Genomic DNA, 19386 nt, shown 5'->3' with positions numbered 1-19386 from the left:
GTGATTATCCAATTTCTTGCACAGGACTAACCAAAGTAAAGAGTATTCTTCAGATTTCCTACAATAAATTCACCTGAGCTTGAACAGAAATGGACAAACTCTCAAGTACTTGCAGGGAAGAGGGGTGTTAGATGGAAAAGGCTTAGGTGGATATGACAGGCTATTCAAAACTGTCAACAGTCTCTGGTTAATAGTCTCAGGTAATGAAAATCCCTCTGTGCTTGAAATGAAGTACAATAATGTTGACAAAGTAATCTCAGAGGAAGCCTTGTTGTCATGGTAGGGAGACAGGACCAGGCATCTCTGAAGGGATTGTGAATAATTTGGGCCGACTCTTCTTGCTGGTGGAAATCCATTAAAAAGTGTTAGATTACACAGTAGTCATAGAAATGAGTGAACATTTGTAATGATCTAATAGTCAGGTGTTCTGGGGAAACTGCTTCCCTGTGAATAAATAACATATTAGTCACAGCCTCTGTCTTATAAGTACTTCAGTCATGAGGAGACCAGCAGCCCTCAGTTCTTCACTAAAAGGTTCTTCAGCATGACAGATTCTGACAGACAGAAATATCAAGTCTGGGTCCTCCACCGAAGAGTAATCCTGTTCACTAATGTGTTCCTGCACTTTAAAAACAACAACAACTGTGAAGTAGCACTGGCAGATATACGCTACCAATTTAAACACAGGGAGCCACAACATTAAAATCACTGCACTGATATTGTTTAGATTTCTGACATATTTTAAAATTTGTCCTGGACCACTGAATCATGGAAAGAGGATCTCTGGTTTCTTTTGGCATCTTGCCTTTGGCAGTGAATCCTCTGGGTCTTAAAGGTTATCAGTTTAGAAGTTCAAGCATTTTGTGGCTAATTTGTCTATACACACTTCATGAAACTCGCTAGACACACTTGTAGTGTTCGTACATCGGACAAAATGTCATGTGTACCGCTTATAACTGATGATGAGAAACAGCATTTATGATGCTGTTCATCATAAATGCAAATGATCAATTACAAATAAAAGTATGTGTTACATATGTTGCAATAACAAGACTTTTTTCTGATATGGTTATATGTAGTATTTCTACTGAAATACCTGTTGGCATTAGTGCTGATTGAATTTTTTATAAATTTACATCACTAAAGTTCAGCATGCCAGCATTTGACTTTGACAGCAACAGACAAATTTTATTTTCTGTATTCATTGATTCAGTATTTAAGATTCATCCTAGCAGTGTCACTATTAAAGAAGAAAAGCCAATGAAACTGTATAGTTCATATGCACACTTCAGTGCTGCAAGGTGTAATAATTGTGTACACGTTGTGTAATTCTGAACAATGTATCCAAATCAGATTTTTTTCCCCCTCTTATCACTTTAAACCCTGTATTAACAGTCTGGTAAAATTTTTCCAGTGTTTCTTTAATAAGCATAACACTGAATAATTTTAAAGACTGAATGAATATAGTCAGACATTTGTCAGTATTTTATATACACTTTATATTACTACTGCAGAATTTACATTTTCTAATAAAGTCCTGTGGACAAACTCTTGTCATAGTGTAGATCCTTCGATCATCAAAGCCATCCATAACATCAAAATAAGCTCTTCACTTTATGATATAGTTTTTGCATTGTGTCAATGACTCAACTGCAGGTACATGAGTCACTAATTCATATAAAATTTGAACTCCACTCTATTTCTTGTCCTTGACTTCCATAAACATGAGAGTGTATGAGGTGTGTAAACGTCTCTCTATGAAACCAAGCTGTCTTATTGCCTGAAATAGCATTTTAAGGCCCCGTATCCATCCCACAACCTAGGGTTACATCTGTTTTGGGCATCAGGTAATCCAAGTTTAACCTTTCAGGTGGGATGACACTATCATATCAGCAAAACACACTGAGATATTAGCCTATGAGACTGATTGAAATGGGCTGTTATATATCACTTTTTCTAGTCTTACTGACCATACAAAGCATCCTACATCATGTGCCTCATTTACACAGCTCTAAACTCTTAATCTCTATGTACTTTCAATTTTCCTTTAGGCTAACTGTTTTGGAAGAGTGGATGGGGGTCTTCCCCCCATCTAGCCTAAATGTCTTTGGACTGCAAGAGGAAACCAGAGCACCTAGACAACACTCACATAGGCAGAGGGAGAACATGCAAACTCCTCACAGAAAGTCCTTATGAATGTCCAGTGAAACAGACCGTGAGTGTAAACACTCATCTCTGTCTTTTCTCCTGTGGTTGGATAACAGATGTTTGTGACAACCCACTGATGTCCAGTCTTCCATCATCATCCTTCAGAAGCTCCTCCCAGCTGTCCAGTAGTCACGGGCCGGTCTTTGCTAAGGTCAACAGGAGAGAAGGTGAGTAGTTATTCATTGCTATTGTTAAACTTAGACGTTTCACCATCTGCTGTTAATACCCTGGTAATTGTCATAAATGCTAACAGAGACGATCCAAGCCGGAAATCTGTGCGCCACTGCAAGCCCAAGTGAAACTGTGACTTTATTATCCAGAATTCATTACTCAAACTTAATCCCACATTGCAGTAAAAGTTCTAACATAAAGCTGAACTCGTTGGGGAGTGCTCTCTTATTGTAAAGGCAATTATTTTGTTTTTGTTTTATTTGCCACCTTGTGAAGAAATCCATTTAGCTGACCTTACAGAGCACTCACAGTAAAATTCAATTATCCTCATGGTTTAGTCATCATACAGCCCACAACTGTGGATGTTGCAGAAAGATAATAGGTACACACACTGTGGGCTTCATATGTATCTTGCTATACTGTGCTTCACACACCCTTCGCCCAGTTCTTGTAAGATGTTGTTTTTGGTGGTTGATCTTTTTTGCGTCGGCCAACAAGAATAAACAAAGAACTGTTTCCTCTTCTGTCAGATGGTTCTCATCATGTTTTGTGCATGTGGAAGGCATCTGCATACACAGAAACCAGCAAACATTTTGATGTTTGAATTACTGTCTTGACTGGCCGACTGTCTTTTCTTGGTCTTGATTGGATTGAGTTCTTGCTCTTGGTTTAAAAAAATAGTTCTAAAATTAAATGGCCATCTGGTAATACTAGCTTGTGTATGTGGAGCAGATGTCATCTGGCTGTCTACACTTGGTTGGTAACCAAATACGTTGACAGTCGGATGACGCATGCATTTCCTGTTACTATTGCATTTTTTTTTTTTTTGCTGTATGTGGAAACAATATCAACATATGTCTTTCTGCAGTGTAGCTTATGACATCATACCGGGACTTTATATTCTTCTTGAATCTTATCTGACCCAGATTGCGTGACACACTGGATTTACCTTCCAAACCGCACACGTTTTGTAATGTTTTTAAGCCACACCCACACACAAAAACTATTGTCATGAAGTAAAACCGCTTGAAAAGGATCAACCAATGGATTTAGTTCCTTTATTTATTTATTTATTTTGTTAAAAAATTCTCTCAGTAGTAAAACTTTATAAAGGTCAAAGTGCTATTGATGTCATGGTGAGCTATGTGGCAGGCTGGGTCTGGACCCAAACGCCGGTTTCGGAGACAGAAAGCTTAACTAAAGGCGGCAGCGTTAATGCTGGAAAATGCAAACTAAAACAAAACAAAACATGAATACTAAAGAAACAAACCAAACACAAACTAGAACTAGGAAACTCCTGCCTGGTCATTAGTGACTGGACAAGACTTGACATGACTGAGGAAAATGGAATTACACATGACACACAGCTAACGTGGAGAACGCAACAAGGTGGAAACACAGCTGTGACTAATCAGACATACCAAGACAAAGGGAAAGCAAAACTGAACACACTAACACAGGACGCAAGACTGTCAAAGCATGCACAGAGACACGGACTTGACACTGAGACATGACTGACTGGACACGAAATGTTGAACACATGGAAAACACAGTGGCCGAAACTAAAAGCTGCAACCACAAATATAACGTGAGCAGAAAACAATCAAGAGAACCAAAACCATGAATAACAATTATTAAGGAATATAAATTAAACAACACAGAACACTGGGTCACTGGTCAGTGCTGTGACAATTGAGGCCGAACTTGGATGGCTGACCCCAAAGCAACAATGAGAGGCCACAAAGCAACTTTCACAAACTTTCTTAGAAGAAAGTGTGTAAATAACAATATTGGTTTGAGACTGGGATAGTTCTTTTTATTTATATAAAACAAGTTTCATTGTGTACTGACCACCAAAAAACCCCCATTCATTTGTCCAGTACATCCAACTCTAACATGCATGATACACAAAATCAAAAGGCAAAGAACATTAAGGTTACTCTGTACTTTTGTTATCACTGCTTACCTCAAGTTCTTTAAACTAAAAACTAAAATGTTGTTGGTAAAAAAACAGGAACGGTTTCGTATTTCCTGCAACTATTCAGTCGAAAAGGGCTAAATATAAAATTTGTGTTAGCTCAACCTGCATGGTTATCATTCTTCTCTACCCTTTTCCCTTACAGCAATGACCTTTTCCATTTTTCACTTGTGTTTGATAGTATTAACAGTGAGGGGTTTGAGGTGCAGGCTATCCATAAAAAAGTTTTTACCTTGTGCAGCTTTACACTTCATACATTTGGTCAGTTGTTGACATCAACTAGAAGCACCTTCAGGCCAATGAAATGGTAGGAACAGACTGAGAATAAAAACAACAACAACAACAAAAGAAAGCAGTGCTTCTTGACGGACTCTCTGTCTTTTTAGTGAGATGTGTTCAGTGCTGTGGGTGTCAGTGGTGCAGGAGAGTCTTTGCCTCCCTACAGGGCACTGAGCACAAAACATCAAAGGCAAGCCTAAGCTGGATTCACAGAGTGTGAGAAATACATCTGTGGTGGCTGTAGGGATATCGAAACAAAGAGAAGAAGAAGACATTTATCAATTTATCATTTGTATAATAAATGACTCTAACATGTGAGATAGATAGATAGATAGATAGATAGATAGATAGATAGATAGATAGATAGATAGTGAAAGAACAGTTACTGCTAACGATTTGTACTGTACAACACACTGAAATTATATTACACTAGTACATCAAAAGTCTCTACCGGGCCACCTGCTCGCAATAGGGACATAAAACTGGGTTGTGATTCACAGAGCACAGTAAAAATTCAACAGAGATGTCTCTACTGGATGCTGATGCTGGCCTTGCAAAGGGCTACCATGCCATGTTTGGAGCTTTACAAAGCCCACTTGCAGACTGCAGAACCAGTGGACAACATCGTCAGTGTGAGCGGGAGATTTCTTCATCTTTTACTCACATTGTAAGAATAATTTGATCAAGCTGGAGAAAAATGGAAGATGAGCCACCAGAATGTTGTTTTCTAAATAAGGTTGTTTGTAAACACATGATCGATATTAGACTGAGACAGAGGAATTATTGTCTTCATTTTTCCACTGAAACACTAAAGCCAGGGACTTATTGGACCACTTCCAACTGCCTAGTGTAACATGTGATGTGTCTGCTCAGTTTGTAATTTCATTCAGGGCAGGTTCAGGATGTGTCTTGGGAGCTAGGAAATATCTGCAAAATACATAATTTATCTGCCACATTAAAACCACTGACAAGTAATGTGAATAACACTTATCAAAGCATTATAATAGAATAAAACAGAAAAGACCTTTATCGTCATTGTACATGTACAATACATTTATGGGACAATGAAATGCTACATTGTGCTGGGCTCCTGTCATTTATGTGCATGTTATTTAGACATCAACATTTACCTGGCGCATTGCAGAAACTCCTCAGGATTGACTTTTGGGTTGTAATGAAGAACCTAATGATTTGATCCAGCCTCCAGAATCCCCAGATCCTAGTCTGATGAAGCATCCGCAGGATTCACAAGATGATCAACAAATAACATTAAGGAATCCAAAGGCAACATCCCAGTGCCAAACACCACAAGGTACCATCTCAGGTCCCATGTACTTTTAGTGGCATAAGTAGAACTCTGTTTGAGGTATGATTACAAAGCTGTGGGAATAACTCATTAAAACTAAAACTCTTCAAAGTCAGCTGTTAGGCATATCTGGACAGCTTCCGGTGAGGCTATTTTTAGACTAATAACAAGAAGTCCTGTTCTGACGCCGTGCACTTGTGTCTCTATGATGTGTCTCTGAATCTCCTTCATGTGTGTCAAAACAGCAACCCTTCAGCGTTTTGGGGTCTCTACTGCTGAGCATGCTCCCTTTTTTAACTTTAAAATAGAATTCACAATGCACAATTTTGTGAGTTTTAAAAAAATAAAAAATACATGCATACATCATTTAACTGCTAAGTTGAGCCCCAAACTACGATCTTGAACATGGAAATCTGACCAGTCTGACATAGAAAGCCACTGCTGATTGCGCACATTTGAGATCTGTGGTGCAATAGTTATAACAGGATTTGTAAAGATCCATCTGAAAGTGGCCCAGAGCTCTACAAGCCAAATTTAAATTGTTTTGTTTTTTATAAGCAGATTCCAGAAAGTTCTTGATCCCACCCTCATTTGTTGTTTTAAGGAACAACAGCAACAGCATCCTGTTATGGTAAATGGCCTGTATTTGTATAGCGCTTTTACTAGTCCCTAAGGACCCCAAAGCGCTTTACTCAACCAGTCATCCACTGGTGATGGCAAGCTACATTGTAGCCACAGCTGCCCTGGGGCGCACTGACAGAGGCGAGGCTGCCAGACACTGGCACCACCGGGCCCTCTAACCACCACCAGTAAGCAACGGGTGAAGTGCCTTGCCCAAGGACACAACGACCGAGACTGTCCGAGCCGGGGCTCGAACCGGCAACCTTCCGATTACAAAGCGAACTCCCAACTCTTGAGCCACGATCGCTGGGTTATTTACTCAGCTTATAGTTTCTCAGGATTCTACAACAGTGATTGTTGGTTTCCACTAGTTCCGGTTCCTTTGGCTCTCGCTCCCACCGCTTGAGTTGTGATAGGTTTGTAGCTTGAACCTATTCGCTGGAACGTTGAAGGCAATGTGATTACACAGCAAGCAAGACACGAGTAGGCAACATTCTTAATGTTTCACGTGCACGGGAGAGAACTGGACAGGCGCCGTTCCTTCGCTTGACCCCAGTTGCTCTCGTCCGCTCTCCTGTAACACTGCTCTTTTATTGTGGTTACATGAATATGCATAGGTTCATTAACATATGACCTCTTATATAGGTATACATGTGAACAAAGAATACCGTGTGTGTGTGTGTGTGTGTGTGTGTGTGTGTGTGTGTATCTGTGTGTGGGGGTCAAACTGTGACCCCAGGAAGACTCCCCAGAGCCGTCCATGTAAACAAAAGGCATTTAGCCTAAAACAGACATAGATACGTTTATCCTACCATAAAACAATAAGACAAGGTACGACCTCTCCCATGCTCCTAAAATGTGGGTGTGAAAGTCAGAGAGCTCTGGAATGCACACAAAGCTTGCAGACTATTAAGGATCAAACCTCTACCAATCTACACCTAATTATAAAACTCTAAGAATATACTAGAAAGCAAAAATTTCAGAAGAAATTTTAAGTGTGCCTATGCCGCTGGTAATCAGTGTAGTTTGCCATTCATACAGCTACAGAGAGCAAAACTCAGCAGAGCAGCCATTCTCCACCATGAACTATGGTAAAAACAAACACCGCTCGCGCCTCACAGATGACAGCTTACAGTTTTGGGTAAAGATGAAGTGACTTTGTACAGCCCCGATTTGCAGATGCTGTGCACACAGGTTCATGAGCAGAAGTCCCATTGTACCACGGCAGACCCGACAATGTTTGCATGAACACGCTTTGAAGCATTATGTTATGGACCACTTTTCACACATGGTTGGTGTACCCACACAGCCGGCTGTAGCTTTTCAACTCACAGCCCGACACACACCCAAAAAACAGCCGAGAGAGCACAGACTACGCCCGAGGCGTGATTGCAGATGCCGCTCAGGTGGGTCCACCTCCCCTGCAGCGGCACTGCAGACCACGCCCCGCCACACACATCAATCACGTAAAATAAATATTTATGCACTTTTGCATTCACTTTTTGTTTTTTGTTATTTTTACACAGTGTTCTGAATGATTAACAATGGTCTACAGCCAATCTTGTGTATTATTATACAAACTTTGGTTGTAAGATGCCCTACCTGGCCCCCTGGCAAAAGCTTTGCTAGATCCGCCCCTGCACAGTTACCAGCTGTCAGCTAAAAAAAAAAGGGAGCTTGGTGTTTATTTCTCTCAGAAACAGTTCATAACTTCCTTCAACTCATTCATGTCACCTAAAAAAAAAGCTAAACCTGTTTCTCCATCACCAGTTCAGCTCTGATGATTTAGTAAGGTCATCTCCTGGTTTCGACCACCCGCTTCTACAGCTGTGGCTCCAGCAAACATCAGCTGATACTAGAAATTAAAATCAAATGAATTCTAACAACAGCTGATCAAGTTTAAACGTGCTGCTGTTGTTTAGCGCGATAAACAAACAAGAGCGAAAAGCCGATCATTGATCAGTTTCATGATTGAAGTTGCAACAGGCAGAGAATGACAGGGGAGGCTTCGTAACGACAGAATAAATCGTAATATTTTCTCTGAATGTGGCACGATTCCGTTTGTACGGCAACTCTACGAACTAACCATTATGAATAAAATAAAGTCCAACGTCAGTAACTTAGCGCGCACACAGCTGTAAAACTGGAGAATAATAATAATAATAATAATAATAATAATAATAATAATGATAATAAATCCGACGAATAGTAATATGTGTGCCTCTTGGCATAGGCACACATAATAAGTAAATATTTCTAAGCATAAATGACAATCCCAATACAAATCTAACAAGTTGCATCTTGGCTGCTCAGCCCATATGGGGACTGGTGCTGGATGGGCTGCTCACACATGGTGCCCTGTTAATCCCACTCAAGGATCACAGTGCTGCCTCCACTTTCAGTACTGTGCCTCACTGTATGCACTGTTTGGCTGAACATTGAACGTGGCCAATTTATTAGGCTGGGAAATGGCCCTGGCACTGAGAGTTGCTCCTCCTGATGAAGCTATAAAAAAGGGTCTTGGGAGGGGCCAGAGAGAGGCTTTGACACAGAATTCAGCAGAGGCCCTCAAGCAGAAGGCTTTAATTTAAAGGCCAAGGAGCAATGGTCCTCAATATGTTGAGCAAGTTTGGGGTTTTTTTGCCATCAGTTATGGAAGAAGGACACTTTTGTACGACTAAGCTGAACTACTTTACTGGAGGAGTAAGACTAGTGCAAGTGGTGCAGCAGCTTATCAGAGCCTAAGTAGAAAACAAAGCTTATATTGACCCATGTCAGTTCAGACACCTAAAGCAATACAGAGGCGCAGAGTTGGGGATAACATTTTTGAAATCTCTGTTCATAAAACGTGTTTGAGGAGCAGTGTGGTGCCATCTGTCCAGTTTCAACCAGTTATTTAATCAAGAAATATTTTCACACCACTGATAGCACCTGATGGAAAGTGAATCCAAGGCAGAACGGGGTACAAGGTACACCTTTCAAATCCAAAATAATGAGGTCAGTCACGCTCAAATCTTCTGTACAGTGGCGGTCTGGTTCTTGAGGTACATAAAGGTTAATAGATGCCAGGACTCTTTGTACAAGCTGATCAGTGCCTTGCTGTTACTGCCTTTAGGCTTGACTTTTTCCACCTCGTCAGGTCTAGAACTGGAGCTGAGGGTCTTGTGTGTGGAAAAAAAGCAAAGTGAAGTCCAGAACAGGGCTTTAGATTTGAAAATAGCTATTTCGTTGCTATTGGCAAAGTCAGCCAGTTCACACACACACACACACACACACACACACACACACACTGAATTTTCATCTATCCTAGTGGGAGTTTGCTCCGTGACAAGGCATTTGAAAAATTAGAAAATGCATGATGTATGTCTGGTAACCTGCGATCCTTCCTGAGTTAGTTAACAGTCTCATTTTTGTGTTAATGCTGTTACAGGACTAAAGAAAAGCACAGGGGAAATTTCCCACAGGGGTGATCAAGCTAATGTTAAATGGGTGCACTCACAGGTGTTCATATTACAGATACTGAGCTGAAATCTGCCTCCATATAAAGGGAATAACAATAGAATTCTTTAGCCCCTCCCTCCTCACTTTTTCAGTCAAATCCAGCAGTTCCACTCTCTTGCTGCTCTTTGGACAGTGTGGTCAGCTGTAATTATAATTTAAACTCAGTCTCATTTGGACTGCCAAGAAAACATTAAGATAACTCCATTTCATCTTAAAGCCAAATGTTAATGGCTGCATTTAACATTTATAGGCAAATGTTAATGGCAGTATTTAACATCTAAACAGTTTCTGTTTTTCAGTGGGCCATACTGATAATTGCACATTAGAATCACTGTAATTATGCTGAAACAGGCTTGGAACACTCCATCAGTCCCCAGTAATCATTTCCTGGAAGTGCTCTTTTTTTTTTTTTGGGGTGTTGAAGGTTAAAATAAACTACGTGGAATTAAATGTAGAATCAGATATTGATCTAAGTGTCATATGTTTATGTATCAACTTTGCCACCCCAGGTCCCCACTTACTGCTTACTGTTAAACACCCTATCTAGTTAAATTCCACAGCTCCTCCATTCAGTTCCTTCTAATCTGAGGTAGTCAGCCTCCCCATAAATCTTATTATATGGATAAATATATATAAATATTGCCTCATTCCTTGACAAAATGCAGCTAAAGAGCCTCTAATCTTAGCATTCTGTCTACATTGCTTCTACATCCTTCAGTCAATTTACTGAAAATAGCCAGAGTAACTAATCCATGACAGCTCATTAAAAATCACATTTTTATGCTGTGACTAACCCCCAATTTACTGCTGTTAATAAACTATCTGGGGTCCATAAGTCTACTTTTACTGTGTTCAGTCACATGAAATATCATATATTTAATAACAACCTGTATATTATTAATGGATATGCATGGTCATGGTTATGCACGGTTCAGATGGCAAGTACCCGTAGATGAAGACTCCTAATGGAGTTTGTCAAGAAGGCTAATTTCTGATATACACTGCTCATTGTTAATGCTCACTTCTCAAAATCTGCAATATGGATGTGGGAAGTGTCAGTACCACCACTGCCAAGCTCAGTAACTCTGAGGGTCACGCTATTAATGGGAAATATGACAGTTTGAAATAAACACAAATTACATTTTAAGCTAAAAGCTTCACATGCTTAAACTTGATCAAAACTCGGCAGCAATGAAACCAGGTCGTACATGAAAAATCATGTTAAGAAATATTTATTTTTATACAGCCAGCACTTTTGGGGTGATGCTACCATTTATTTCACTCAACTTAGCAAATGTTGGTCAATAATAAAGGACTTTTAGCTCAAATTCATCCTCATCCAGTAGAGAAAATGCCCAGCTCTAAATTCTCCAATATATTCAGTGGTATGGAAATGATCTTAAGCCCAGGTTAAGCCCAGCATAAGCCCTTCATGCAGAAAAGTAAATCAGGAGACTCAAATGTAATTTTTAAAAATGTTTGATGCATCTTGAAGCAGAATAAAGGCAACCAAGCATCATAAGTTCTAAGCACTGTCCTTTCACAGGGAGTATTCACTTAAAAAATAAAAATCACAGGTTCATGGGAATAAGGGTCCTATTTTTCTCATTTTGAAGATGAACTATGACCCCCCTTCAGATTCTGTATAACTCAAGGATCAGCTTTGTTACATATAAAAAAATCACATTGGATTTTAAGCACTTTTCTTTGCTGCATTTGGACACTAAAAGTGGTTTTGCTGTACTTGTATTAAAGGCTTTCATAAAAGATTCCAGTGACCTGGCCTCTGTATCTTTCAGGTTTTTCTTTTTTCTTTTCTATTTTTTTGACTTCCTAGACTGTTTATTTGCTCTGGTGCCCGGTCAGTTTTATATATAGCTGCATATTATCTCCCAGGTTGTCAGAAATACACCTCAAGCTCTGTCTCAAATTTAACTCTCTCCCTCAAATCAGTTTAAAAACCAGACAGACACATTTATAGATCTTGGCCTACTAATACTGCCATGTGTCCCTGCTTAGTTATCTGTGACTTACTGCATGTTTGAGACCCGCTGACTTTGGGTGACTTTTTTTCCTTGTTGTAATGGCTCGTATCCTTTCCCCTCTACCACAGTCCTGCTTTTGTCGTCTTGTTCCAACCTTCTGTTGACATGAACAACTGTGCACCAGTGCTAACCAAACAGTACATTTATCTGGCAGACACATCTATTCCTCCTTGTAAAGCCACTGCCCTGACAAGCGTTGTGTCACCATCTATTTCCCAATTGACACTAACATGGTGGAGATGGCAATTAGAACAGAGAGGAATAGCGTGCAGGATGTTGAGTTCTTTTACCGTCTTATTAGTAGAGACAAAAGCTGAAGTTAATTCTGCAAGTGGAGATGGCTCTATCTAGCACCAGGGGCACTGCTCTATTGTTTGTTGCAACAAAAGCTGTGTCACTGGCTTGATTGGTCTCTCTGTGGTCAAGCCACAGACTGTGGTCATGAACATACAGTAACTGCAGCAGCAGGTATTTCTCCGTTAAATTCCTAGTGGCTACTGCTAGTTTCAAACTAGAGATTTACTAACAAGAGCTTCACCATTAAAACATAATAAATACCATAGATACTAAAGATTTTATAGGGACATGTAATTGGGTTGCTGAGAAAATTTATAGCTCTCCAATCAAAAGCAGTCAGCTATATAAACAGGACGTGACTGCAGTATCATTAAGTCTAAGTGACAAAAATGAAACTGTAGTGCCCATCCTTTGTAAATATGGTTGTGCCATCGGAGATAATTGCTAGCACTCAAATGCACATAAAAAGAAGCAGGTTGTGATACATAAGCTCACATATACATATACAGGTTTTCTTAAAACCAAGCAGGTAAACAATAGCAAGCAGAGGAAAAAGCCTCTAAAATAACACCCCTCACATCTTCTCCTCACATACAGGGTCTTAAACAATCAGACCCCATGTTATCTTAAAAACATCACAGTACCATATCACCCCAACGGAGCGCTTTGCTCTCGAACTGCTGGCTTACTTGTGGTCAAAGGGGCATAGAAGGCATAGCCTTCAGCCTTCGGACTTCTCTCCTGAGGAACAAGCTCCCAGTTTTGATTTGGGAGACAGATACCCTCTCTACTTTTAGGATTAGGTGACCCTGAACTCCCTTCTCAGTTACACAGCAATAGACCTAGGGGGCTTCCCATGATGCACTTAGTGTTTCTTCTTCATTCACCTCTTTTCACTCAGTACGTGTTTATACATCACTCTGCATTAAATCACTAGCTATTATTAATCTCTGGCTCTCTTTTGTCCTGTCTCCCTCCCCTAACCCACACCTGGTCATGGCAGATAGCTGCTCCTACCTGAGCCTGGCTCTGCTGGAAGTTTCTTCCTATTTAAAGGGAGCTTTTCCTTCCCACTGTCGCCAAGTGCTACTTTATTGGCGGTTGTCTAGGCGCCTGCTGTAATTTGTTTGCCATAATTTTATAGCAAACAAATGTGTGTAGATGTGTTGGACTATTTCTGTTTTACTTCTTTATCCATATGAACTAAAATATGATCATTTTGACAATGTTTCATGTTTACTAATCACAGAGTGAGATACTGTACAATGCATGGGTTTAGAGGGTGTAAAGATTTTGTTTCTTTTTTTTTATTAACGTAACAAGTGTCATGCTGTGATACAGCTTGTTAATTCATGTGAGGCTTTTAAAAAGAATCTGCTCCACATTTCAGATAATCCCAGTCGTGTGTAGTTTCTCAGCAAGTTTTTTTTCTTATTTTGTTTTAAAATAATCTTAGGCACTAAGATGGTGTTCTTATTTGGTGTGACTCAAGGACACTTGTGAAACATTTGCAGTTTCTGATGGGCACAAACTTGGTGCTGTGGGAACTGAACTTGATATCTGTGAGTTTCTGTTCCATCTCCCACTCCTGCCCGCCATGAAAAAGTCATAATCCATAGCTGACACCACGTGTCCTTGGCCTGTATCCTAGCACTGAGCCAGGAGGAAGCCTCTAAAATAAAACCCCCTTTGATGCTTTCATGCTAGCCCAAATAAAACCATGCCTGATTTACCGCAATGACACATATTAACTTATATGAAAGGATGTGCTTGTTTATGGAAGAGTAGAACTTGAATCATACTTAAACACTAGGTACTCTCAGTAGATTATCACACTCTCCTAAGACAAATAGTTGGCTTTTCAAAATCTACCAGATGCAGATGAATACATTTTAGTAATAAAACATTGTGCAATCAACAATTTATCCAGTTTTTTATTGACCAACCATGCAGAAATCAAAACTGCACAGTCTCCCAGTAAGTAAAAACATCATTGAAAAAACACCCTCACCTCAAATCTCATGTTCAGGCAGACTGTTTGGCATAAACTTACTCCTAAGTTCTCAAGAAGCATTGCACCTGGATACTGTTGTTGGTGCAGATTTAAAGGTGTCTGTCTTGTTTTTAAATTGTGCAATGAAAATAAAAGCTAATTTGCTTTGTGCCAAAAATTAAAAACTTGCTTTAAATTGTAGTTCTTATATAATTCTTCCTGTGCGTTCGTGTTTTAATTGGAAATTTGCCCATTACATTTTTTTTTCTTATTTGGCCAGTGTTCTACAGTAAAATCTAAATATCTCAAATTAATATTTTAATGTAAACAAGACAAAGCATAAACTGGGTCAGAATAACAAAGTGCTTTAAATCTACATTCTACCTGAAGGCCACCAGCTGTGGTTGCAAAAACACGTCCAGTCCTGTAGAAGTCTGTGGTGATGACATCACAGTAGCTTTGTCATTATCATTTATACAATCTGTGACATCTGCATATCTGTTTATTACTTTGCCAACTACACAAACAGGCCAAACAATGTGCGTGTACCAGTTTAAATACGTTTTCGCAAGCCTGCCATACTTGGTGCCACTCCTTGGCAACCTGTTTTTTGCAGGGAACTTCTTTATTTGGCTTATTCAAGGCTGATTAAATGGTTTATGATAAATGTGGGAAGAAGAATGGGTCACATTTTTTTCTGATTCATGGCTTTTATCAGCTTTTCTGATCACCAGCCTCTTGACATGCTTAGTCAGTTGCCCCCAGAAGTCTTGGTCTACTCATTAGCTAACTTACAGTATTCAGGTAACATTGCAATTTGAATGTGCAAAAGTGCTATAAAGTACAACTTTGCAGCTTAGGTGGCTTTACAGGCAGCTAGTGACAGAGAAAACAAGCAGATACGCAGGATCAGAACTCACAGAAACAATTATGCTGCTGATCAAACAGGTGATATGGGAGAAACATGGTAGATATAGTCATCAGTTTTTTTTCCCCAAACACTTTATACCCAGTTCTTCCCTCTTTTATTTAGACCCCTTCTGCTCTCCTCTCTTCCAGGTGTTTCTCCCTTTCCTTCTCTCTTCCTAAGTCTCCCTCCTCTGCAGCCCTATAGATGTCAATTGATCTGCCTTCTTCTGTCACTCTCTCAGTCTCTTGCTTTCCTTTGTTTGTGTTTGTCACTTCTTCCCTCTCCACTCCAGCTGTAATGAGTAAAGGTCAGCCTGTCTGCTCTCTCCTCTTGCGCTGTCAGTGTCCATGTCTGTTACTGAGGTACTTATTAGCTCTGGCCTTTAGCTGCTGCCCTAACAAGCAGGAAGCACAGCAAGAGAAAAGAAGATGACCTCAGACACGGTTAATTCAAGTGAAGTCACAAGTTTGTCAGCCAGGAGACTGCTGCTTTGTTTCTCAAGCTTTGCTCCCCCGTTTGCTTATAGCCTTTGCTTTTACTCGCTGCTTACTGTTTAGGCACCAAAAACTAATTAAATCTAGGAAAAGATCATTTCTTGGTTTACAGTACGCCCCTTCTACAACATTAACTCTGCACATTGATAAATAATGCTTACTCACATGGGTAAACGTGACGTCAAGGTGTTTTTTTGCAAGCATTTACTAATGCAGCTAAAAAATTTGCATACTGTAAAAAAATTTTTTTTCAATGCTAAATTCAAAATATTAGTTAATTAAATTCTGTATTAATTAACTAATATTGTGAAATACTTCAAGCCTTTTTTGTTTTATTCGTAATGCGTATGATTTACAGCGTGGAAAAATAAGGAATCTAGTACCTCTTATTATAACAATATTTCATGTAGTTAAAATAAAGTACTATTCAAACAGTATAAACACTGCGTCTCTTGGTCTAGTTCAATAAAGGAAGTATAATCATGGGGAAGATAGTTGCCCAGGGGATGATGATCAATACCGTCCACAGGAGGGTAAGCCACAATACGTCTCAGTCAGAGGTCTAAAGTGGTCCAAAGTCCTCTTTAAAGGTGGAAGTAACTTTTATATTTCATTTAGACATGAGGGACCTAGAGTTTGGAGGACGAGTAGAGATGTACAGGCTTCGAGATGTTTGCCATCCAGTATCTACTATCTGTGATGAGGGTGCCATTTTTGAATAAGTCAGAAGTCAGAAATTCTGAGTTCCCAGATGGAAAGTTTTTGTTAAATGCCTCCTCAACTCGGAATCCTCACTGAGAAAGTCAGAGCAGACCAACATACACCGAGTTAGCGATCCAAGACAGTGGCACTGAATGCAAACAGTACTAAAACTGTGAACTTTTTTTCTTTACTGACACTGCTGTCTATTTTTGACTCACTAAATAAGTCATACAAAGGGCACTGACCAGGCTCTCCCCATGAATGTGGTTTTTAAGTGCAAAAAAAGTTTATGTTTATCGATACCTGGATGGGTCTATCTTGCTGAAAACCAAAATGGGAATGACATCACTCCCGAGTTCCGACATCAAAGTCCCAAGCTATCTGGAATGCAGCATTTAGTTGTGGTTATACCACAGAGTTTCCTGCAACTTTCTACCAGGAGATTTTATTGCATGCTTTTTATTCATGCTTCCATCTGCTGACAAGCTTTACTGAGATGCTGATTTCCTTTTCCAGCAGGACTTGGCATCTGCCCATAGTGCCAAAACTACTGCCAAATGGTTTGCTGACCATATTATTACTGTGCTGGCCAGCAGCTCACCTGACCTGACCTCGCAGAGAATCGATGAGTGATTGTCAAAAAGAAGATGAGAAACAACCCACCACAAAAAATGCAGAGAAGCTGAAAGCTGCGTTTAAAACAGCCCAGCCTTCAATAACACTTCTGCAGAACCACGCGCTAACGCCACGCCACACTGAAGGGGTAATTTGGGGTACTAAGAACTAACGGTATAAACGAGTTGCTTTTCAGAGGTTTTCAACACAACAGATTTCTGTGTTGATTTTTTTTCTCTTTTTGGCTGATTTTAGGAAATATTATGTGAGCTATAATCACCTTAATTAAAACAAAAAGGGCTTGAAATATTTCGCTTTAGTTGTGATGAATACACATGTTTGCCTTTTTAAAATTAATTGCAAATTAAAATAACTACTCTTTGTAATGTTGCTCAGCTGAACAGTGACTTCTCTACTGTTCCTTGAGTTGAATGTTAGCATGTTGCCATGCATCTCACTTCATCTCATAGCAATCAGCCAATTTGATTAAGAGATTTCAACATGCTGGTAGCATGGATACTTTCTCACTGAAATATTATACTGGGAGGCAGACTGGAATTGAGCCATTATTAAAGTTGTTAGATTTGTTTCTCCTTCAAGCTACAACTGAAAGTGTGGGCTGTTCTTAAAGGCTCATAATCTTTATGATCAGTTATGATGCTGACTGGCATTACCAATCACTGCTGTACTTTAGCAATCTGTTCTGCAGCGTGCTATGTTGAACAATTCTAATGAAGTTCGTGGTGGGTTGTGTTAACACAGGAAACTGATATAAGGAGGATTAATAATAGATGTGATAAAAAGACACTGTGTCCACTTTGGCACTTTGGAAGTTTTTGTAGTATTAATTTACATTCTCCTAATAGCAGCATGACATCACTTTGAAAACACAATCTCAAGTGCTCTTCAGGGTGGCTGTGTTATTGTGTGTGTGTGGCTGTGTGTATGTGTGTACCCTCAGTAGGGGAGAAATCCCTCCATCTGCTCCTCGGGCACCATGGATTTGCTTTGCCCTTACTCAGCACTTTTTATTAAGCTTACACACATGTAGACTCACAAACTCAGACACAGCCGCTCACTCACACACACACACATACACACACACAGACACTCACCCCCACACACACATAAACGCACTCACGCACACACACACACATACACACAGCCACTCACCCCCCCACACACACAAACGCACTCACGCACACACACACACATACACAGACATACACACACACATACACACTCTTCTCAGTATTCAAAGTGTCGTTATCTCGAAGCAGCCTTTTCCATCACCTCCAATGTTTCTTCATAATCAGGTTCGGCCAAAGCTCCCCCTGCTCTCTTTCTTTCTCTCTCTTTTCCACTATACTATTCACACACACACAGACACACACACAGAGACACACACACACACACACACACACACACACACACACACACACACACACACACACACACACACACACACACTTCTTTGAGTCAGGGATACCAGCAGCATCCAAAGTAAAAAAAATCAGATTGCAACTGGGTTAGTTTTGGCAATGTCTCTGCAAAGGTTAGCAACTGCATCAAGGCACCACTCTTTGTGTCTGTGCCTTTTAGTCCTTTTCTGCCTTTGTTTCGCTTTCTGGCCCAGTTCACTTCTTCACTCCCTTTCTCCAACCTACTCATCCTCTGCGACAGGTTCCCAAATTTCCCAAATACAAACCCACCTGATTAACTGCAGTATTTTATATGACACAGTTCAGACTCTGTAAATCCAGAGGATTCCTGCTGTGTGTTCCTGCCATCTTTCCTGTTTTGATCTACACCATTCTTTTTTCAAACGCAGATATTTTATTCTTTTCCCAAAACTTTTCATTTGAAACATGAGCTTGAGGTGATTAGAGGTGATCATTAGAGGCAACTAACTGTGCTTATAGAAAAACAAATCATGGAGGCTATCAGACTCAAACATCCCTGATGGAGTCTGGTGCATAAATATTCAGCAGCTTATTTCAGATAAGATATATTTTGTTTATGCCAGAAAGTTGGGAAATTACTGTGTTACAGCAGCCAAAACATTAAAAAGAACATACTAGCTCAATAAAATGGAGTACCACAAAACAAATATGTTGTTTCTCCTTATATGCTCTTATATTCAATATTCTAATCCACATTCATTTAGATTTTTGCTTACTATGCACCACAGTGAATTTTCCTTCTTTGATTAAGATGCCCACGGATATATAATCTGTGTGAGAATACTCCACGTTATTCCTTGTGG

General features: G+C 39.8%; 1 protein-coding gene across 1 annotated transcript in view; it reads left to right on the top strand.

Annotated features, from left to right (window-relative positions):
- The window catches only part of LOC116315490 (contactin-associated protein-like 4), a 110847-nt gene that overhangs the window by 20958 nt on the left and 70503 nt on the right, over positions 1-19386 (top strand). Inside the window, exon 2 of the mRNA XM_039601506.1 lies at positions 2265-2375. Coding sequence (XP_039457440.1) covers positions 2265-2375 — 111 coding nt within the window. The remainder of the gene's footprint in view (positions 1-2264; positions 2376-19386) is intronic.

This window comes from Oreochromis aureus, linkage group 17, assembly GCF_013358895.1.
Source record: "Oreochromis aureus strain Israel breed Guangdong linkage group 17, ZZ_aureus, whole genome shotgun sequence".
NCBI classification, from domain to species: domain Eukaryota; kingdom Metazoa; phylum Chordata; class Actinopteri; order Cichliformes; family Cichlidae; genus Oreochromis; species Oreochromis aureus.
The sequence above is the reverse complement of the archived record's forward strand: the minus strand, read 5'-3'. Positions and strand labels throughout refer to the sequence as shown.